The following is a 21,201-nucleotide window of genomic DNA, read 5'->3' on the forward strand; positions in this document are numbered from 1 at the left end:
ACTTGACAAGCCCAGCTGGGCTCCCTAGGATGTGGTGGGAGAGTGTGGGCAAAATTCCTGCCGTATATCACCAACGCACTGTGCCTCTGTGGTCCTCTGTCATGCTGTAGGACCACTGTGGTGGGCCGGGGCCTTGATACAAGTCAGCTATTGATCTGGGCAACAAGAGACCCATCTCCTCTTCTGCACAATCCACCAAAGTTCATGGGAGAGCATACTAATAGAAGTCTTCTTCCACTACCTGGTGGCAACAGCTGTCCAACCACTTTGGTTTCATCGACTCCTGGCTGCAGGCTGCGAGGACATGACACCCGGGAAATGCGGAGAATGTTCTGGTTTTGAGCTGTTTTTTGAGCAATCAATTCACCAGTTTGTATCCATGGTAACCCCTTGGGGCAAAGAAGAGTTCTCAATAGGGATTCATATCTCCCTGTCCAAATGATCTTTTCAACTCTCCCAATTTTGATTTCGGTAATCTAGAAATAGCGATTTTGAGCCACCATGGACAATGGGGTTATAAATAGCATGACTACCTATTTCAAGCACAAGAAACTCTGAACCAGATCAAAATCACTCATGTGGCCACAGCGTGGGGATTAGGCCCCTGTCCTCGCGTCTCTGAAATTGTGGTCAGGCCCACCATATCATTGTTGACAAACAATGTTGGGTTATATTTTGACCCAAGGTAAGAGGAGAAAACAAATAGGCATACTGGATCGCAAGGTTTTGAGACTTTTACTGAGAAGGACCCTCACTCCTCTCTTGACCTCAGAACCCTAACATCTGAATTCTGGTTCCAGTTCAAGTTCTAAGGAAGCTTTAGGGCCTGTTCTTCGTTCATTTGTACTTTGGTTTCCCCATCTGTAAAATGGGAGTGACCCTTAGTGTAAGGATCAAATCAGGATGGAATGAGATAATGTATCAAAGTGCCCAGCACCTACTTGGTACCTAGTAAATATTTGCTTTAAAAGCTCCACAATTTTAAGGTAGATAACTGTTTTACATGTCACCAAATGAAGATGGTTAAGGTTCCAAGTTTGAAAAAAAATCCTGTAGTTTGATGTTTGATGAAGGTCCTTCCTGTACAGATATGCTAATCTGGGAGGATTGACTCCATATCTTATCAATGCATTAAAATGTTTTCACACCCCACCTTAAATGACTCTATTAGTGTTGAATTCAACTGCAGTTCACCAGCTGGCATAATATTACTGCTTGTAGAATATGTTTAAATATAAACATTGATTGGTTTTGATTTTGCAGTCTTATTTTTTTTTTTTTTTATTCTGGAATCAACCTTTTTTCTTTTGGCAATAATGCTGGCAAAAGCTAGATAGGGGGAGAATACCAGCCCAGTGAGAAGTGGGAGGGAGTCCTGAGCTGGAGGTTATAAATTGCAACAATAACCAAAGCGCGCATTCATTCGTGGGGTTGTTTAAACATTTACCCAAAATTGAAATAGGCTGGGACTTGCAAAAGAATTGGAAGGAATTGAAAATCCTTTATTTGGTAAGATCAGATCCATTCTTCTTCCTCAAACCAGTAGTCTCCAAAGACAAGTGGCGTGTTAGTAGGAGGAAGCGTAAAGGCTTTGCTGTTGTGCGTTGGTGAGTTAACGCTGCTGGGTTTGCTCCCATGCGACTTGTCCTTCCTTATCATTCCGTGCTCCTGTTGCAATGCAGGCAGCTGTCAATCATGGCTGCCCAAACCTGTGAGCACCCTCCCACGTGTTCAGGGTTTCCTCTGTTGTGAATTCCTCTTGCCCGGTGTCCAATGCAAACATCTGCATTTCCCAGCCTTCTTCGCCCTTCGGGTGCAGACATGTGACGGGATTTCCTGATCAAAAGCAGCAAGCACCTTCAATTTTAAAATCCACTCCAGGGGGTGCCTGGGTGGCTCAGTCGGTTAAACGTCCGACTTCAGCTCAGGTCACCATCTCACGGTCCGGGAGTTTGAGCCCTGCGTCGGGCCCTGGGCTGATGGCTCTGAGCCTGGAGCCTGCTTCTGATTCTGTGTCTCCCTCTCTCTCTGCCCCTCCCCCGTTCATGCTCTCTCTCTCTGTCTCAAAAATAAATAAACGTTAAAAAAAATTTTTTTTTTAAATAAAAATAAAAATAAAAAAAATAAAACCCCACTCCAGGCAGAAAGCGGTGGTCTCAGGCAGCACCAGGCTGATGGGCAGAATAAGCTTCAGAGGGCATCTGGTTCTGCCAAGGATCTAGGAGCTTCCTAACAACCCCTGTGCTAATAAATCTCTTCCTGCTTAATACCCAGCTCCTGGCATGTAAGAGGTACTCAACCCATTCTAACTGAGTGAAGGCCTGTCGAACCAGAATTTCTCCTGTGTATAGGTTTTCAAGAATCTGTATGCCTGGGGAGAAGGACTGAGTCTGTTTTGAGGTATATCCTCCCCTACTAACTGGGAAGGCAGAGGCTGTGTCCTTCAAATCCTTGGATGGCAGGGCCTGGCAAGTGCTTGGTTGGCACAGAGTAGGCCCTGACGAACCCAGAACTGGTATTATTTAATTTCCCCCATCCCTTCCTGTCTCTCCAGGGTTGTTTTTGTACTGCCATATCCCTGGGGGTACCTCACTCCGTCTGCGAAGGTTGGAACAAGGGGCCCTCCCAGGACCACCCCCAAACTCGGGCAAGAAGGGCCCCTGCTCTGGTTCCTGAGCTTTAGACAATTCTGCCCTGGACCTCCAGCTGTACCTCATAGGATGTGCCCAACAGGAGCTCAACCCTCCCCCCCTTCTAAACCACACTCGAGACCCTGGATTTCCTTGGCCAAACACTGCTAAAGCCCAGTTCTAGGGCCTGCAGGAGCCTTTCCCTTAGATCCAACCCCTTGAGGCAGACCATGCCAATGGTGTGGGCATGGCTGGATCCAGACGTGGTTATTTGTTGGCGGGGAGGGGTTGGTATATGGAGTTTTAACTCTTGGGCGTGTACAAGACCCGGGGTGTATGAGACGGATGTGTGTGAAGAGAAGCGGGATGGCCTCATGCCACAACTCCAGCTCTCCCCTTCCCACCATGCTCTGGCGCAGAACTCCAAGGAGTCCAAAGATTCTAGAGTTGAACCTGACCTTTCAGGTAGTTTGGAAATATACCTGTCAAGGTCAAAGGACAGAATATATTTAATTTAATAGTTTATCCATGTACTAGTTACCTATTGCTGCATAAGAACTTAGACCAAAATTCAGCAGCTTAAAACAACCCCCACTTATTATCTCACAGTTTCTAGGGTCAGGAACCTGGGATCTGCTTAGATGGCTTTTCTGTTTCACAGTCTCTCGAGAGGTTGTGATCAAAGTGCATCAGCCCAAGGTCTGCGGTCTCATCCAAAGGCTCAACTGTGGAAGGACTGGCTGTCAGACTCACTCACTGGTTGTTGGCAGCATTCCGTTCCTTCCTGCCCAGGCCTCCCCCACATGGCAGCTGACTCCCTCAAAGCGTGCAAACCCGAGGCAGGAAAGAGAGTCTGTTAGCAAACCAGAAGACACAATCTTTTCTCACCTATTGTGGAAGTGACGCCCCTTGCCTCTGTCATATTCTACTAGTTAGAAGAAGCAAGTCACTAGGCCAGCCCACGTTCAAGGGCAGAGCACCAAGCCCGCACCTGGTGTGGCCAGAATTCCCATCCCAGGGGTCTGGCAGAAGCCAAATGCTTCACTCTGAGCCAAGCCCTGGGTTGTGTGCACGTTGCTCCCACCCAAGAGCCCAGCGTTCCCCAGAGCACTACCCTGCACCCTGGACAGATGAGCAAAGCTCAGTTCAGAGGGAGCTTCTGTGAAGGACAGAAATTACCACCTCCAGTTCCAATTACCAGCTGAGCTAATTGCAAAAGTAATTGCAATTGAAGGGTCTAATTACCAGGCTGGGCCAGACAAGCGCCTCCTCCCCGCCTCTGGGGAGCCTCCTGCTGCCTCCTGGGGCTGCAGACATGGTGGGAATCTTATTCTGGAGAGAACAGGACATGTCCCAGAGACCAGATTGCCAGAGAGAGGCCACCATCTGCACCCCCCCCAACCCCCAGATAAGGCTCCCCAGGCCCAACAGTGGTCTCTCCCCTCGCATCTTTGCTCCAGCCCTGGACTCTTAAGCCACTTGACCTACTCCTGTGCTACACACCAAGAGCCAAGAAATATGAACTGAGGACTCCTCGCACTGGCATCTGGGTCCTCTCCCTTGCCCTTCCCTCCCCCACGTGTCACTATACCAGGCGCGCATTGGCATACCACTGTCTCCCCTGTCTGACCCGGTGTTGGTCCTCAGCCTGGCTCCTCGAAGAACACACTCATGCCTGTGTGCAGCTGCCAGCCTCTGGATTCTACTACCTACCTGCAGATCCCATTCCTGGCACCTCCCGCCAGCTGCATCCCAGCCTGCGCAGCACATCCGGCCCAGGAAACCAGCTGGGTCTGGCCTGGTGAGCTCAGCACCCAGCACCCAGCAGGTGCTCATGTATCTCTGCGGAGGAAATGAAGGCAACGAAGAGAGACCACTGAGGCAGTGTCCTCCCCTACTCTGCAGCAGCTCCAGCTGCCTGCCACCCTCCATCAGGCACCCTCCAACTCCCACTCCACACCCCCAAAACAGCTGTCCTTGGACCTAGCCAGGCACACACCGTCATCCACCCTCTGGAGCCTGGAACCGGGGCGAGGCCTACACAGATCCTGGGGTTAGGTCCCAGCTCCCCAAGGTGTGCGTTCTGGAAGAGGGACTGCTGGTGGGCTCTAGGTGGGCACCTCCTCCTGGCCCAGAGACTCCTCGCCTGTCGCTGGGGAGAACAGCACTGCTGGAGGGCCAGGGCCAGCTCTGCCAAAGCCCAGGAACCATGGCTGGAGTCCCTCTGCCAGGATCTGGGGGTCACAGTGGGAGAACTCGCTATTCTGTCAAAACCTTTCTAACTCAGGGGGAGCCTGGCCACTCTCCCGCTGAGCACCTTTTAATAGGACCCTATTGCCCTCAGGACAGAGCTGAATTTCTTAGTTGAGCCAACCTGCCGCTCTCTGCCTCTATCATTTCATCCCTCCTCTGCTCCCCTGCTGCCCCAAGGCGCTCCCCAGGGCTCTGGCCTGCCTGGCCTGGTCTGCCTGCTTCACGACCCTGGGGTACCCCTGCTTTGGCTCTTCCTTTGGCAAAACCAGGTAAGGTGGAGCCCCTGAAGCTCACACAACTTGGGGTGGGTCCTGAAGGAAAAGAACACAAAATGATGAATGCAAAATGATGAAGTCAGAGCCCTGAAAGTGAGGGTCCCTGAAGCTTTGGGCCATTGGCCACATGGCCACTTGCTGCTCCCTCTGTAGCCTTTCGACCTCAGCTACCCAGCACACTCACCTGACCTGTTACCTTCTTTGACCAGCCTTTCCCTGGCCCCTTCGCACCACTCCCCATACCTGCCCAGGTTAGGGTTCCCAGGATGCCCTAGGCATGGCTTCACAGTGCCCATATCGCCCTGCGTCATAAGTATCTACCTGTGGGCCTGACCCTTCCATGAGGCTGGGGCCTCCCTGCCGGCAAGGGGAGTGCCAAATCGTCAGCATTTTGTTCCGCCCGGGCGTGCAGGTGTCTCTGGAGATAGGTTGAATCAATGAATGAACACTTTTCCCACAATCAAGTAAATACATGAACATCTCTTATCTCTTCTGGAAGGCTTCAATGTTCAGCTGTGCAAAAGCAGGGCTATTCCACCAGGAAGGTCTCCCCAAACCCACTCACAGACGCAATCAGCCTGAAACTCCCAGCTAAACCCTCCAACAGCCCGGAGGCCGGGCTCAAGGAGTCCACCAGGGGGCAGTGTGGGAACATGGATGCTTATCTAACAGCACCTTGCAAGTAATTGCCCTTCCCTAAGCCTTCTGCTTGCGGAAAGGATCTCCACCCAGCCCCACCATCCTGCGGCTCCCAGAGCTCCAGCTATTCATCCGCACTCTTTACAGCAGAAAGCCAGGGCCGAGGAGTCAGGCAGATCCAGGATCAAACCCCAGCTCTTCCATTTCCATCCTAGCTGTGTGAATGTTGACAGGCTCCTTTCCATCTCTGAGCTAGTCTTCTAACCTGCAGGGTTGATGTGATGCCCGTGGGAGTCTCTGAAAATGGTAAACTGCCAAATTCAGGTTGGTTATTGGTTAATTCATCATAAACCATTGTCTCGGTCCACTGTCTGATTCCCAGATGATGCCACATGAACTGGATTTCAGCTGCGGGGGAAGATGTTGAAAATGCCAACCCTATAATAAGGTTATAAATGCTCTGATTTAGTCTTTATTAAAGACATTATGAGCAGTTTATTGATTTTTTTAAGGGAAATGAGAGGAAGCAGGAGCAAACCCTCCTGGGTGCCAATTGAATTAGCAGCTGGGAGTTTATTACATGGGAGACACGGCCGAGCAGCGTGCCGACACTGGTTTCTGTCCCTCTGCTGTCTCCTTCCCCTGCCACAAACCGTGAGCTCCTCCAGGCTGTGAAGGAGATCAGAACCTCTCTGGAACCCCAGTGCCCAGCACAAGGGCTAACACACAGTCGGTGCTCAATTAATGCACACTGTGTTGCTCTAAGGAAGGCTTTAGAGAACACTTCCTTTCCTACTATTCACTTGGGTTTCTGTCAGCATCATCAACAGTACTTGGCTGCAAGCCCTAAACCCTGACGTGAGGGAACTTAATCTACTGGAAGGATGTCAGGTAGCTCCCCAAATGAAATGAAAGCCAGAGGACTGAGCTCAGCAAATGTCAGAGCAGCTCAGGGGTGGGGGGTGGGAGACACTCTCCTCTCTGCCTGGTTGCCACCACTGCGATGAATGACCTCTAATAGTCTCTTCCTAGGATTCAAAACTCCTGGAGAAAGGCCATGCCTTTCATTGGCCTGGTCTGGAGAACATAGCCACCTGGCTGGATAGCCCCAGGACAGCCCCACCCACAGTGCACGAGGGACAAATCCCCCAGTGAAGGGGGCAGGGACGCTGGATGGCCAATGACCATCAGGTCCATGACCCAATCCAATACAGCAAGTCCAGGCTGGGACTCCAGTCCCCGGAACTCCCCTGCAGTTCCCAGAGCCCAGCCTTGCAGCACAGAGCATGGGAAGGTGGCCGTGTGTGGGTGGAGCAGGTAAGACTGAGGTTCCTCCTTCAGAGTATGGGAGAGCCGGCCGAGGAGGCAAGACCCTTGGAGGGCAGGGCAGAGTGAGTGAGTGACAGAGAGAAGCCTTCAGTTCAGTTACAAGTCCTGGGAGCTCATCTCAGCTTGCCCGGCTTCTCTGGGCCTCAGTTGTATCATCAGTGAAGATTGTTCTGGGCAAGCTTCCCTGTCCTCCATAGTCCCTCTGTTCAGCAGAATCCAAGTACGTGGGTCCCTGAGGCCTACAGAGACGCAAAGACCCCACGGTCATTGACCACACACACACACACACACTCACTCACTCACCAGACCCCAGCAATAAAGAGGCCCCTTCTCTCAGTCATTAAACAGCAAATTTCTAGAGATGGGAAGCTGACCTTGAATTAGCTCTTTTGCTCATTAGCTGTGTGACCCTAAGCAAGTCATTAATCTTGAAGTTTCAGTGTCTTCCTCTGAAAAATGTAACACCTTCCTCATAGATTTGGTGCATCACATGAGGCAACACATGTGGGAGAACTTTGTACATTGCAGAACCCGGGAACTAATTTTACTTTTCAGTGGCAAAAGCCCTTTTATTTTTATCTGGGGGTAACAGAGCCCTTTATGTCTCCCTGCATTTTGCAGACTGGCTCATTGGGAATCCCGTAGCCACCTGGGTCCAGCCCTCTGCTTGCAGACCCATGCCACAGAGTCCTGCGTGAGCCGTCCTGGGCGGGGGGTGGGGGGTGCGGTCCATGGGGCCCATTCCTGCCATCAGAGACTCAGCCAAAGTGTGTGTCAGGGCCCCTGTCTACACCTAAGGGCGGTACTTACCGAGGCTACCTGTGTAGTTAGCGTCATGCCAGCTGCTGCAGAAATAGCCCCAGAGGCCTGGGAACACTCACACCCAGTAGGAGTTTATTTCTTGCTCGAGCAATAGTCCAAGTCAGGAAAAACCAACCCATCCAGAGGGGCCCTACGTTTCCGAGTTTTGTCTCATTTCAGCCTGCAGCCGGGACAGTTGTTGCCTGAGCATGTGGCTTTCTGGTAGTATCTTGCTGTGGGCAGCAAAAAGGAACAAATGCACTCTAGCTTTCAGGCTCTTTTCCTCTTCCATGTTGGGCAACAATTCATTAGATGTTCTCAACTGTGTACCAGGAGTCCCCAGCTTTCCCGCCTGTGAGTGCTGTGTCCTCTCCACCCATTGCCCAATCCCAGACCATGACCTGTATGTTGTTATGGCAACACCTTCACTTCAAGGCACCAATTTCTGTATTAATTTGAGTAATACAAGCTGCGGAAATGTAGCTCCAAACCGAATAAGGGTTCGACACGTCTGAATTGGTCGCTTCTTCATACGACAGACCTGAGCCTGTATTCCTAGTCATCGGGGGTTTCCTCTTCACCAGGATCGGGGAGAGGCTTCGCCATGTGTAGTCTTATCCGCCTCTCTTGCCAGCCTTGGGAAGGGGAGACAGTGAGAAGGGACATGCTTGCTCCTCAAAAGCCTCAGCTCCAACCAGCCAGGACTCAGAACTCAGCCCATGGCCACATCTAACTTACAAGGGAGGCAAGAACCAGGAAGAAGAGAAAATGGGTTTTGTGGGGAACGGCCAGGAGCCAAGTCCAGCTCCATCTTTGGGAGGGGTTTTCTCTGACCCACCCCTCATGCCTAGTGGCGCACATATGGTCATTCATTCATTCAACACATGTTTACTGAGCACCTACTATGCACAGACCCTGTGAGGGGAGGCAGTGACTGATGAATCAGACACTGATGCGTGTCCACAGTGAGCTCACAGCCTAATGGAGAGACCAGAAACGTACAATTCCACCCCAGTGTGGTTCGAGCTGGTGAAGAGTGTGCAAGTGCAAGGAAGGGGGGTTTTAAGGTGTTGAAGTTGTACATGGAAGACTTCTTGGGGGGGGGGGGGCGGTGAGGTTTACACTGAGGCCAGTCAGCTGTAGGCACTGTCCCGATGGAGGAGGAAGGGTTCAGAGTAAGTCCCAGGCAGCCGCCAATCTGAGCCTGGGGCAACCTGCCAGGTGGGGCGGGGCTGGTTGAGAGGAACAGACCCGAACCCTAGCTCTCCTTCAGCAGTGAGCCCCTGGGAGATGACTCTCTCTTGGTGATGGAGGGAGGCCAGTGCAGAGCAAGATATCCAGAACGTGAGATGTCAAGTACTAAGGGGTGTATTCGTTTCCTCTGGCCGCTTGTAACAAATGACCACAAACTTACTGGCTTACAACGACACAAAGGTATCACTGACCGGTCTAGAGGTCAGAAGTCCAAGATGGGTCTCAAGAAAACTCCAGAGGGGAATCTGTTTACTTGCTTTTCCAGCTGCTAGAGGCCACCTGCATCCCTTGGCTCATGGCCCCCAGCCGGCAACTGCATCCCTCCAATCTCTGCTTCTGCCCTCCCAGCCCCTCCTCTGCCTCTCCCGCTTCCCTCTCATGCATAAGGATACTTGTGATTATATGGAACCCTCCTGGATAATCCAGGATTGTCTCCTTCTCTCAAGGCTCTTAACTTCATTTCCTTGTGGAAATACTTCTGCACATTGTTAACCCAGGGTTTGGGCCATGACCCAGTCGAAGACCACCAGAGCCGTCCATTGCCAGGTTCGGGGCTAGGCACGGCCCAAGCCAGGGCAATGACTGTTCTTGGAACTTATTACAGAGCTATTGGGGAAGAAGTGCTATGGTGGCTATCTTTGGGAGAATCCCTCTGAGGCAATACACACATAGGGAAAGCAGATTTGAGTAATGGAAAGAGGTGATGACATTGTTTGAGAATATGGATCTAGCTATGCCTGAAGCCAACTCTGGACTTCTCAATTACATGAACGAAAAAAAAAAATCTATTTGGGTTCCATTCCGTTTCTAGCAGTTGCAACCAAATAGGTACTGATAAATCCAGTCTCCGGCACTAGCCTCAGGCTTAGGGACAGCCTGCAATGTCCCTCTCCCTTTCCCCAGGCTTCCCCATCCTTCAAGACTGTTTCACCCCACCTCTCCAAGGAAGCCATCCCTGATTCTCCACACTCCCAGCTCACCTGCCCCTACCTAGAATGCTCCCCATAGGATCCCAAGCTCTCCAGTTGGCCACCTCAGCCAAGTGCCTTCCCACTGCCCCCTTGACCTTCCTTGTCCTTTCAGCCTTAGGGATGAGCTGCCTGTCTACCCTCTGGTCACTTACATCTGCTAGAACATGACCTTCCACCAATCTGGAAGGACCAGATGCTAAGCTACAGGAGAGTCAACAGCTGCCATCCTCGAGAGCAGGGAAAGAAAAGCATTATTGGTCCTTCGCCAAGGGTTGCTGCGCCCTGTCCTTGACAGGGCCCCAAAAGCCAGCTCAGAGCTTCTCACCCTGAGGTCTTCTCTACAGGGCCAAGGCCATCCCCAACAGAGCAGCAGTCAGATCATCAGTCATTTCCCCCGGACACAGAGAATCAGGAAGCCTCCTTGAAGATCCCGGTGCCCTAATCCTTCCATACCTCTGATTCTGATCTGATTCTCGGATTCTGATCTGATGCATACCCAGGGTTGAGGACCACTGCCATCCCTCAACAAACTTTATGATCTTTGAAGGCTTTCTTCACACTTCTCTCCTATAGGACTGACTCCTCCTCAAGCTGAACTCTGAGATATTTGGGCTACTTTTTTTTACCCCATAAAAATCTCCCTTTAGGAACTCAAAATACTAAAGTAAAAGTGATGGATCAGGAAAAAAAAAAAAAAACTTGAATACCTCCAGACACAGGAAGCTCACCACTTCTCTGGCAAATCATTCTCTTGCTGGACGGTGGATCCAGGTCTGCCCTCTAAACCTACTTCCCTCCAGCCCTCTGGGAAAGCTGACAGAGCACCTCTCCCCCTGGCCTTGACCCCCCAACTTTCCAGTGCTGGCCTCAGCCCCGACACTCGCTGGCTGTGCAGGAGGACAGTCTCTTGGGTCCCCTACCATTGATACCCACATTTCCACAGACCCCTCCCTTCTATTCCAAGTATCTCTAGCTGTTTCCTGGGGAGTCTCTGACATGGGGTCCCGTGCCACCTCACGCCACACCTCTCTCAGCCCCTCCTCGATGGGAACACGCACTGTAAACATTGTAGAACCATCGAGGCTGCCTCTGAAGAGAACACGTGTGGCTGCTACAGCTCTTCCCACAGAAGGAAGATGTCGCTGCTGAGAGGAAGGTGCAATGAAAATGTGGGGTGCTGCAGGGGTGCAGTGCGTTTTCCAGATCAGAGCATCAGACTTGACGATGCTTCTCAGGGAGGCTAGGCGAGGCCTCTGTTCTGCCGCAAACCACCCACCTTCCAGAAGCTACTCCCAGACCTGGTGTGTATGAGCCAGGCTCTCCTCCCCAGCCAGCACAGCCCAGCAAGCTGCGTGGGTACACAGCCTGGCCAAGCTCGGTATATAACAAGGGCCACGAGGCCCATGATGGCACAGCGGCAGGGGGGTCAAGAGAGCCCCCATCCCCTTATTCCATGAACCTTTTTTGTAATTATAGACACCACTTATGAGTCTCCACTGTGCATGCTGTAGGCTCCAGCTGTGCAACCCTGGGCAAATCAGTTCTCATCTCTCAGTCTATTTCTTACCTGTAAGACGTGCATGATCCTCGTCTCTGCCTTAAAGGATTGTCAGCAGAAATGAATGAAACGAGTAAGTCCTCAAATAATGTCAGCTGCTGTCACACTTCTTCTATCCTGACCACCACACAGCTAGAAGGGGAGGAGGAGACTGAGGCTCAGGGAAGCTCTCGACCCCACTCAAGGTCCAGCAGGGAGGACTGTGGGTGAGGCCAGAAGCCCTTTTTCCACCATGCCATTGTGTCCAAACTTAGGGACTCCATTGTCATTCCCAGCAGCACACCGGGGGTCAGGGGCTCTGAGGCACATCGGGCCTGGTCCCTGGTCCAGTGGAGGCAGACAGACACACAGTAGCACTGCCAGGGAGGAAGAGCTGTGATGGGGACCTAGGGAGCTGGGGAAAACCAAGGAGAGTCCTCACCCAGACTGGGGAGCCCTGGGGAGACACAGGAGAGGTGACTTCTTAGCCAGGCCCTGAGGGCTGAGTGCCACATATGGAAGCAGCCCCCCAGTTCCTCAGAGAAGCAGCTGGAACAGTGGTAAGGACATGGGTTAAAGCCTGGTCTGCCCCTCAGCCGTGTGAAGAGTAAGTCTGCCTCTCTGAGCCTCCATTTCCTCATCTAAATAGCAGGGGACTTAGTAACAGCAAGATCACGTTGGTGAAGATGCCTGGCGCCTGGTAAGAATTTATAGGCTGCAGAATCTCAGTCTCCGACCTCTTACTAAGCGCCTCCTGCATGCCCAGCCCAGGATGGGAGATGATCATCATCCAGTTTGCAGACAAGGATGCTCAGGCTCTAACAGCTGAGGGACTTGCCTAAGGTGGCACAGGTTCACCGCCAGCTCTGCATTCACTGAGCGCTTACTAAGTGCTCATCACCTCAGCGAATCCCCCAAACATCTCTGGGAGGATGGCGTTGTTTGTTTCCATTTCACAGATGAAGAAATGAAGGTCCAGGATGCGGACCTGCACAAGATCATCAAGGGGCGGGGGGGGGGGGGGTTGTGGCTTGACAAGGGGCCATGACGAAGGCCAACCTCAACCTTCTTTGGCTCTCCACGCCAGTACCTCTGCCACCGGCTCCAGATGTGGCCCTGGACATACCTAGAAGTTAACCCAAACAACGTGGTCCCACAAGGGTCTTTGAGGTTGACTCTGAGATACCCAGATCTGAATTCTCAGAGGAAATAAGCTTATTAGAGGGGGGTGAATTTGCTGCTAATGGAACAGTGGTGGGCATTGGTTGTTTCTTCACCTGTAAAACAGAATGATAATAATCCTTCCCGGTGTCCCCTGCCTCAGATAGCAGAATCCACCCTGGTTTTCCTGCGGGACCCACCCGTTGCCTCTCTCAGCCCAGGAGATTTGGATGGGACCAAATCCCCACCCCCAGCTCCAGGCGTGGAGCCCAGCAGGGCTGGCTAGTCCCCCAGGTGCAGTGTTCGGACCCAAGCCCCAAGGGTCTTGGTGTCTCTAATGGGAAGGGAGAGGTCTTTCAACGATGCTGTTGGGAGGAAAGGACAGAAGCCAAGGCTGCCCGAGAGTAAGCGTGGCACAGGAGAGCAGAGCCAAAAACTGGACATTGTATCCTGACACACCATCTGATCGTCTGCGTGCAGCCTTGTTCTGGCTAAAGCAACCCCTTAGGAGATTTAATTACAAAAACCAGTAAATGCCCCTCTTTTCTCAAGTCCCCCTCTGAATCCGGTTTCTGATACTCGCAACAGCAGAAACTTGACAAATAAAATAACCCCAAGTGGATCTAAAATATCACATTTGCCATGAAAAACAAAAATACAAGAAAGCATTAACGTTTTAATGGTAGTAATTAAACAAACAGGAAAACAATCAAATTAAATAAGAGAGTTTTATTTATCTAGAAGGCAGTACTTAAAGAGACAATTATTTATTTAGGAAAGAATAAAGGTGGGGGGGAGGGGAATGGAGACTTCTGAAATTCTGAAGAAGGCATCTGGGCACTCAGAGGGAGAAACCATCATGGATTGAGTGCTAACTATGTGCTAGGTGCTTCTCCTGACCTGATCCATTCCATGCTCAAAAACCCAGCCTAAGTAGTGGTTTTATACCCACTTTCACAAATGCAGAGATTGATGTTCAGAGGAAATAGACACTTAGCCAAGGCCACATAAAATTGGCACCGAGCTTCATCTCACCCCGAGTCCAAGGCTATCTGCTCATCAAATAATTCACTCAGGAAGCATTTATTAAGCACCTGTGGAATACCACACCCTAGGATAGCGCTGTGATCACAGTCACTCGTGGTCACCATCGGAACATTATAGAAGGCTTCCAGAAGTGGAAATCCATCGTGAAAATCAGGGCCAGCACCAATGAAGACGAGGCTACCTCCCTCCCCAGCCACTTCTGGGTCACCAAGTACAAGGGGAAAATTCAAGTCCATCTGATTGTAGAGTCTGCACATGCCCTAAGACAGAACACCCTGTGTCTCCAGGACCAGCACAACTCCCCTGTGCTCGGAACTTACATACTCCCTCTGCTCTTGAGAAAAGCACTGATGGCCTCGTCTAGAAACCCTTCAACTTTTCCTTCTATAAATAAGAAATCCCTTGCAAATAATTACATTGCCTCTCTATCCACCGGTTCTAATGAAAAGCAAATGCTTCATAAATCTTTTTTAAAAATCCATCCACAAACTCCACCTGATGGGAGACTTCAGGAACTCAGAGCCACACAGGGTCAAGCTGGACCTAGTTTAGCCAGGACAGAGCATGGGACCGCCATCGAATGAGAACCTGCTGTGAGCACGCAGCGTCAGGCTGTAAGCCTACAGGTTACTGCTTCGCTGAATGCACCCAGGCCCCTGGCAGGGACGTAGCCCTCGCCTCCATAGCACAGATGAGAACACTGCAGCCCAGCGAGGCAGAAACATACAGTGATCCAGGGCAGAGCAAGACCTGAACCCAGACCCCTCTGTTCCCAGAGGCTGTCCTGCTCTCATCTCGCCATCCTTGCCCTCACATTGGGCAACAACAACAAGGCAGGAGCAGCACTGAGTCCCCAGACACTTCTTTATTGCTGCAAGAAGAAGCTAAAAGTCCCCCTGTCTGGTAGCTGCAGAGTAGGGTTGCAGGGACTCTAGGGAACAAAGTCACTCACATTCTGCCCAGACATCTTCAGAATAGATCGCAGCGCTCTGGGAACATGCCTCCTTAGTCCCATAAATAATGGAGAACCCGTGCGTCCTGTGGCATTTCTGCTGAAATCATCACTCACCCACACTCTCTGCGCTTCCCGCAGAGGCCAAAGAAATCCTTGCTGATTTTTTTTAAATGCAGCCTTTTGGTGAACGTGGTTTTGGATTTAGCCTCCACTGAGCCCCTACTCAGTGCCATGCCCTGTCTTAGGCACCTGAGAGGCAGAAATGACCTGAACACAGCCCTGCCCTCAAGGAGCTCAGATGCTGCTGAGAGGGGAGAGATTGAACAGACTCTGGAGTTGCCGTGACGTCAAGTATTCAGCAGAATCGGGAAGAGTGGGGAGCAAGGAAGCAGGGGAGGGTCGCTGCAGACCAGACTGGCAGGTCAGTGTCTTGCAGCGGGGGGGGGGATAGGAAGAGTCAAGGCTGTGCCCGGTGGGGGAGCCACCCTGGGGAGAAGGGTGTTCTTAGAAGGGGCGGGGCTAGTTGGGGAGCCATGGGATTCCTCTGTTACCCTCAGGTCTCAGTCAAGCTATGAAACTTACAAAGTCACAAAGGTAATGAGATGTTGTTGTTGTCGTTGTTGTTGAGATGGGGAGGGTGTCAAGATGTGCACACCTGTAGCCAACCTGAGGCAGTACACACAGATGTGGAAGCTGAGTGTCACAAGGAGGAAAGCCAAGGGCGTATGGAAATCAGGGAAGGTGTGAACTGGCACAGGCTCTGAAATGGGGGAGTTTGGCAAAGTTCATCGACATTTTCCAGAAGCGGGTGGCCCCAAGAGACCCCTGGCAGCCTGGCACCGAATGATGGGAGGGAAGGAAGCACAGAGAAAGGGGGGGCTTACTCTAGGGTGGGGTGAGGGGTCTACAGGAGGAATGACACTGGAGGTGGAGCCAGAAAGATTAGTTTGAGTTTGCCAGGCAGAGAGGAGGGAAGCATTTCAGGCAAAGGAACCAGAGGGTGGGGACGTCTGTTGCCTTGGCTTCCCCGCCTCTGTTCAACACTTCATTTGGTAACCACCTCCTGACTTTCCCCTGGGAAATCCCCACTCTTGGTCCCCGTGGTTTAGGTGGAGCTAATGCCACTCTCCCAGATGCAGGAATGGGCTTATGGTCCAGTCCTGGCCAATCGGCACACCCCAGCCCCCACAACCATTGGTTTAATGCTGGGCACGTGACCCCAATCGGCCAACAGGAGTCAGCCCTGGGACCTTTGCTGGAATATCTAGAAGAGACTCTTCTTTTTTTTTTTTTTTTTTTAACTTTTTTTTTTTTTTTTTTGAGAGAGAGAGAGAGAGAGAGAGAGAGAGGAAGCACATGAGCGGGGAAAGGTCAGAGAGAGCAGGGGGAAGAGAGGATCTGAAACGGGCTCTGTGCCAACAGCAGAGAGTCCAACATAGGGCTCGAACTCACGAGCCATATGGTCATGACCTAGGCCGAAGTCGGACACTTAACCGACTGAACCACCCAGGTGCCCCAAGAGACTCTTCTTTCCTCCTGAAGTTACTACCCCTGATCACCATGAGGGGAGTGCCTGCCTGAGAATGGAGTCAACACAGAGGAAAGCATATTCTAAACAGCATGACTTAAGTACCTCTGCATGCCTCAAGCTCCCTCCACCGCTGGATATTCCATTACATGAGCCAACAATTTTCCTTTCCTTGTTTAAAAGTCTTTGAGATGGCTTATCACACCGGTGACCTCCCAGATTGTGACAGTGGGTGCGAAGGCCTAGAGGTGGCAGATGTGCTGTGTGTCTAGATGCTTATGGCGAGTAGACTGTGGCAGGAAGTGAAGTTGTGTAGGCAGCTGTGGCCACGTCACAAAGAGCCGTGATGTGAAGCCAAGCTGGGCTGAGGGCGCCGGGAGAGGACTTTAAGCTGAGGAATGATATAGTCAGATGGATGTTTGCAGACCCACTCTGTTTATTCCTATGTGTTTAAAACCTAGAAAGAACCCACCAAGTAGAATGCGAGCCAGACATTTTTCTTCTCCAGTTTTTCGGCACAAAGGTGCTATCTAAGGCACTGAGGGCCCAAGAGGATGCTTCCAGGAAAGGGAGCTAGCTGGCTGAATCTTTAGGAGGAGATTGGCACGCTGGCTTGTACATTCAAAATGCCAACTAGTTCAAGCCCCTGGCTTCAGCTGTCACGGACTGACTGTGCTGTCAGTCGCTCTGATCCGATAGAGGGGGACAAAGACTATTCGTGTATTGTTCCCCCCTGAAATCTAACTCCACAAAAGTCTTCTGTCCTTGCCTCTGCCTGGGCTGATGGATCAAAGGACTATTAAAGCTGATAGACAAGAGGACCAGATAATGAGTTATTTGACGCTAGTGGTATGCAAACGGCCAGAATGATTAACACACTCTTAGGCAGTTGGTGATAGATGGCCTTATTGGTACCAATTCATCACCTCTTCCTGTTTCCAAGCTCTTTGTCACGTGACATTAGAGTCCTCACATTAAAAGAGGGGGACATTAGAGTCCCCCTCACATTAAAATGTGTCCCATTTTCTTGACTTTGGGCTCAGTCAGGTGACTTGCTTCAGCCAACAGGAGGTGAGAAGTGACAATCCACCTGTTTCAGGCCTAGGCCTTCAAAGACCTAGGTGCTTCCACCCAGTTCCTAGCACTCTTGCCATCACCATAAGGAGAACATGTTCCGATGAGACCACTGTTGGGGGGTGTGATTCTCCATGTCTCCACACATCGAATGAGAAGACACCGGGACTGGCTACATAATTTGTAGGTTCCACAACTGGGGTCCTCAGGTCAGATCTGGTCAATCACTTGTTTTTTGTTTGGCTCTAGAGCCAAGAATGTTTTTACATTTGTTATTGGTTGAAAAAAAATCCAAAGAAGCACCCTATTTCGTGACATGTGAAAATTACTGAAATTACAATTTCGGTATTCACCAAGTTTTATGAAACACAGCCCTGCTTATACCCTTACATCTTGCCTGAGCTGCTGTCACACCACAACGATAGCATTGAGTCACTGCAACAGCGACTGTGGGATCCACAAAGCCTAAGACATTCCCTCCCTGACTTTTTACAGAAAAAGTCTGCCAACCCTGTTGCCGATAGACAGAAGGGTCACCTAGCCAATTCTCACCTAGAACAGCTGAGTGGCAACTGAACCACAGATCTCTGGGATGAATGCTTGTTGCTGTTACACCCTCTGAGATTTTGTTGTTATGTGTAATGTGGCAGTCACAAAACATTCGGGCTTTGATGTAAGTTAAGATTTCTCAAAGAATGGTATGTGGGATGAGTTCGGACATACGTGGAGGAGACTTACGTGGCATTGAATTGCATCATGAGAAAGGATTGCTGTTTTCCCCCCTTCTCTTTAAGTCGTTATTTCATCAAGAAGGGAGCTTCCGCTTGGTGCTGGTAAGTCTTTAATGCTTTCCTCACTCCTGGTCATTTATTCGTAACAGGGACAGAGCACCCTTTGAATTCAGGAATTTGTCAGGTAATGGTATCCCTCTACAAAGGATAAGAGAGTTGTTTTCATTGTATTCCTTTTGATGATTTATCTTCTATTTCTGTCAAGCAAGACTGGTTTCTCATTTATGTCAGTGCTTTTGTCCTGCAACTGTTGATGGAAAAATCATGAGTGTATTTTAAGAAAAATTATAAAGGTGATATGAGTTAAATTAAGAAAAAATATTGAGTATATCATCATGTAGGTGTAAATAAATATGGGGAAAATCACAAAAGTGGGGGTCAAATGGCTAAAGTTTGGGAAGCACTGATACAGATGACTTCTGAAACCCCTCCCTTCTCTGGTTGCAGAGCATGATGCTAAGCATGTTAAATTTGGGATGACTTTCCCTGGCTCAGGCTTTATCTCTGCTGCTCACTGGCTGTTTAACCTTGAACAGATTATTTCACCTCTCTGAGCCTCAATCCCCTTGCTGCAAAATGGAGATAGCACTTATCAACCAGCATGCTTCCTCTTTGTCCCCTACTAACAGAACCCCAATTTTATTCAGGTATCTACTATCCCCCCAAGTAGCCATGAGCTTCATGGAAGTTGATCCCGGCTCCAGCAGTGGCCCAGTCGCCCTTCCTCCTTGCCAATGATTTGTCCAGGAGTAGATTATAAACAAATGCTGGCCACTGAGGCATGAGAGACTTTTCTGGACATTTTGTAGCTTCTAAGAGAGAGCTGCCGGAAATAATAGTCCCTTGTATTTGCCTGGGTATTATTGAGTCTGGATGTAATTCTTGGAACCACTGTTGTCAGTTGCCTCTGATAAAGCCAACACTAATAAAAGACAAATGATAGATGGACAGCCCCCAGGTTTGGTGATATTTGTTGAGCTGCTGAATCAACCAGCCCTGAAGCTAACCCTATCTCTGTAAGTGAAATATGTGGGGTTATAAATGTCCTTATTGTTTAAGCCGGTTTGAGATGTGGTTTCTGTCACTTGCAATCAAAAGAAACCCAACTAATACAGACATTGGTATTTTATGTTAAATAGCTACATTAATACATCTGCAAAATGGTCTGCCTGGTTTGTGATTATACGTACAGTCCTTTGCGCATAAGCATCTGCAACAGGGACTCCCACTGGCCAACCAGTATTCCTTCCCCCATTCTTCCTTGCAAAAAAAACCTAGATTTTATTCAGGGTAGCAATGTGCTCAGGTAAAAGACTACATTTCCCATCCTCCCCTTGCAGGTAGGTGTAACCACATGACTGAGTTCTGGCCAATGATGTGCAAGTGGAAGCAAACTGTAAGCATTCCAGGAAGACTGCCTAAAAGGAATTGACTCAGCCAAAGTACAGCCCTTTCAGCCTTTCCTCTCATCCTCTTCCTTGAGCTTCCAGTGGAGTTGTGATGGTTGGAGCTCCTGGAGTCCTCTTGGGCCATGTGGTGACCTTGAGGACAGAAGATGTGTGCAGCAGAGCATAAACATGGAAGGAGCCTGGGTTCTTAATGAGTTCCTGGAGCGCGCATACCAGCACTGCACTACGTTTATGCAATAAAGTAAATCTTTGTGTGTTTAAGCCCCTGTTACTTTTGGGATTTCCATTACACATAGCAACACCTAATCCTAACTGATAGTGTATCTAATTGGAAATTCCTTGTTCTCTATCAAGAGGCTGGTGTCTGCAAATATACAAAAGTGTGCCTAGAACAACTTTCAGATACACAAAAGGCCTAAGATTTAATATGATCTTTATTGACAGTTGGATTCTCCAAAGAAACTTAGATTTGGTGGGAGAATAAAAACAGATCATTTATGTGGTACACTTAATGCAGAATCCAGTCCATGCAAAGCACGCAAATAACGATGACTTCTAGATTAGTCCAACCTAACCTAAGGTTGGATCAATTAGTCCAACCCTGCGATTTGACATGTGTGGAAATGGAGGTCCAGAGAGGGTAAGCCCCTTGTCCAAAGTCCTGTAGCCAGTCGGCAGTGCAGGCAAGACTAGAGCGCTCATTTCTTCACCTTTGCCTGTGATCTTTCCTATCTTCCTGATCCCTTTTGCAAGGAAATGAGGCAGTGGTCAGGAGGCCCTGGCTGACCATACCCCCTCCAGGAGCCTCTCTGGCAGGGATCCTTTGTCTTAGTCCACCCAGGTTGCTGTAACCAAATACCACAGACTGGGTGGCTGATAAACAACAAAAATTTGTTTCTCACAGTTCTGGAGGCTGGAAGTCCAAGATCAGGAAGCCAGCATGGTCCAGTGAGGGCCCTCTTCTGGGTTGCAGTGTTCTTGTTTTGTTCTCACATGGCAGAAGAGGATGAGGAACTCTCTGGGGTCTCTTTTGGAAGAGCACTACTCCTAGTTATGACAGCTATGCCCTCATGACTGAACCACTTCCCAAAGGCCCCACCTTCCAATACCATCACCTTGGGGATTAGGATTTCCACGTGTGAATTTAGGGTAGACACAAACAGTCAAACCACAGCGTCCCTCTCCCGGGCAGCCAGCTCAGCTGAACAGCCTCTCGGTTCTCTTCCAAGTTCAGGACTCCCTAGCTTGTTCAGGACCAGAATGAAGAGAAAGGATTGGGAGTCCTATCCTCTTCCATCCATGTGTCCCCTTGTCTCTGTTCCTGTGATGCCTGTGAGTTTAATAATGTATAATAGAAATGAGGACAAAAGTGGGGAAAGTAAATAGTCTGAGCATCTAAATAGTATCCAAACCTGGGACACAGGTAGGGTGGGTTTACAGCCTTCTTCCTTCTTTCTTAGGGGTCTTCGCAGCCCTTTCAGTAGCTCTGTCTCCTATAGGGAAGGCGGGAGCCATAAGACATCAGCGTGGCTAATACAGCCATGGAA

General features: G+C 50.1%; 1 protein-coding gene across 1 annotated transcript in view; it reads left to right on the plus strand.

Annotated features, from left to right (window-relative positions):
* Nucleotides 1-20,010, plus strand: part of HRH2 (histamine receptor H2) — a 78,185-nt gene extending 58,175 nt beyond the window's left edge. The window contains exon 3 of the mRNA XM_060635072.3: nt 19,586-20,010. Coding sequence (XP_060491055.1) covers nt 19,586-19,589 — 4 coding nt within the window. The 3' untranslated portion in view covers nt 19,590-20,010. The remainder of the gene's footprint in view (nt 1-19,585) is intronic.
* The last annotated feature ends 1,191 nt before the right edge of the window (nt 20,011-21,201 follow it).

Source organism: Panthera onca, chromosome A1, assembly GCF_046562875.1.
Source record: "Panthera onca isolate mPanOnc1 chromosome A1, mPanOnc1 haplotype 2, whole genome shotgun sequence".
NCBI classification, from domain to species: Eukaryota; Metazoa; Chordata; class Mammalia; order Carnivora; family Felidae; genus Panthera; species Panthera onca.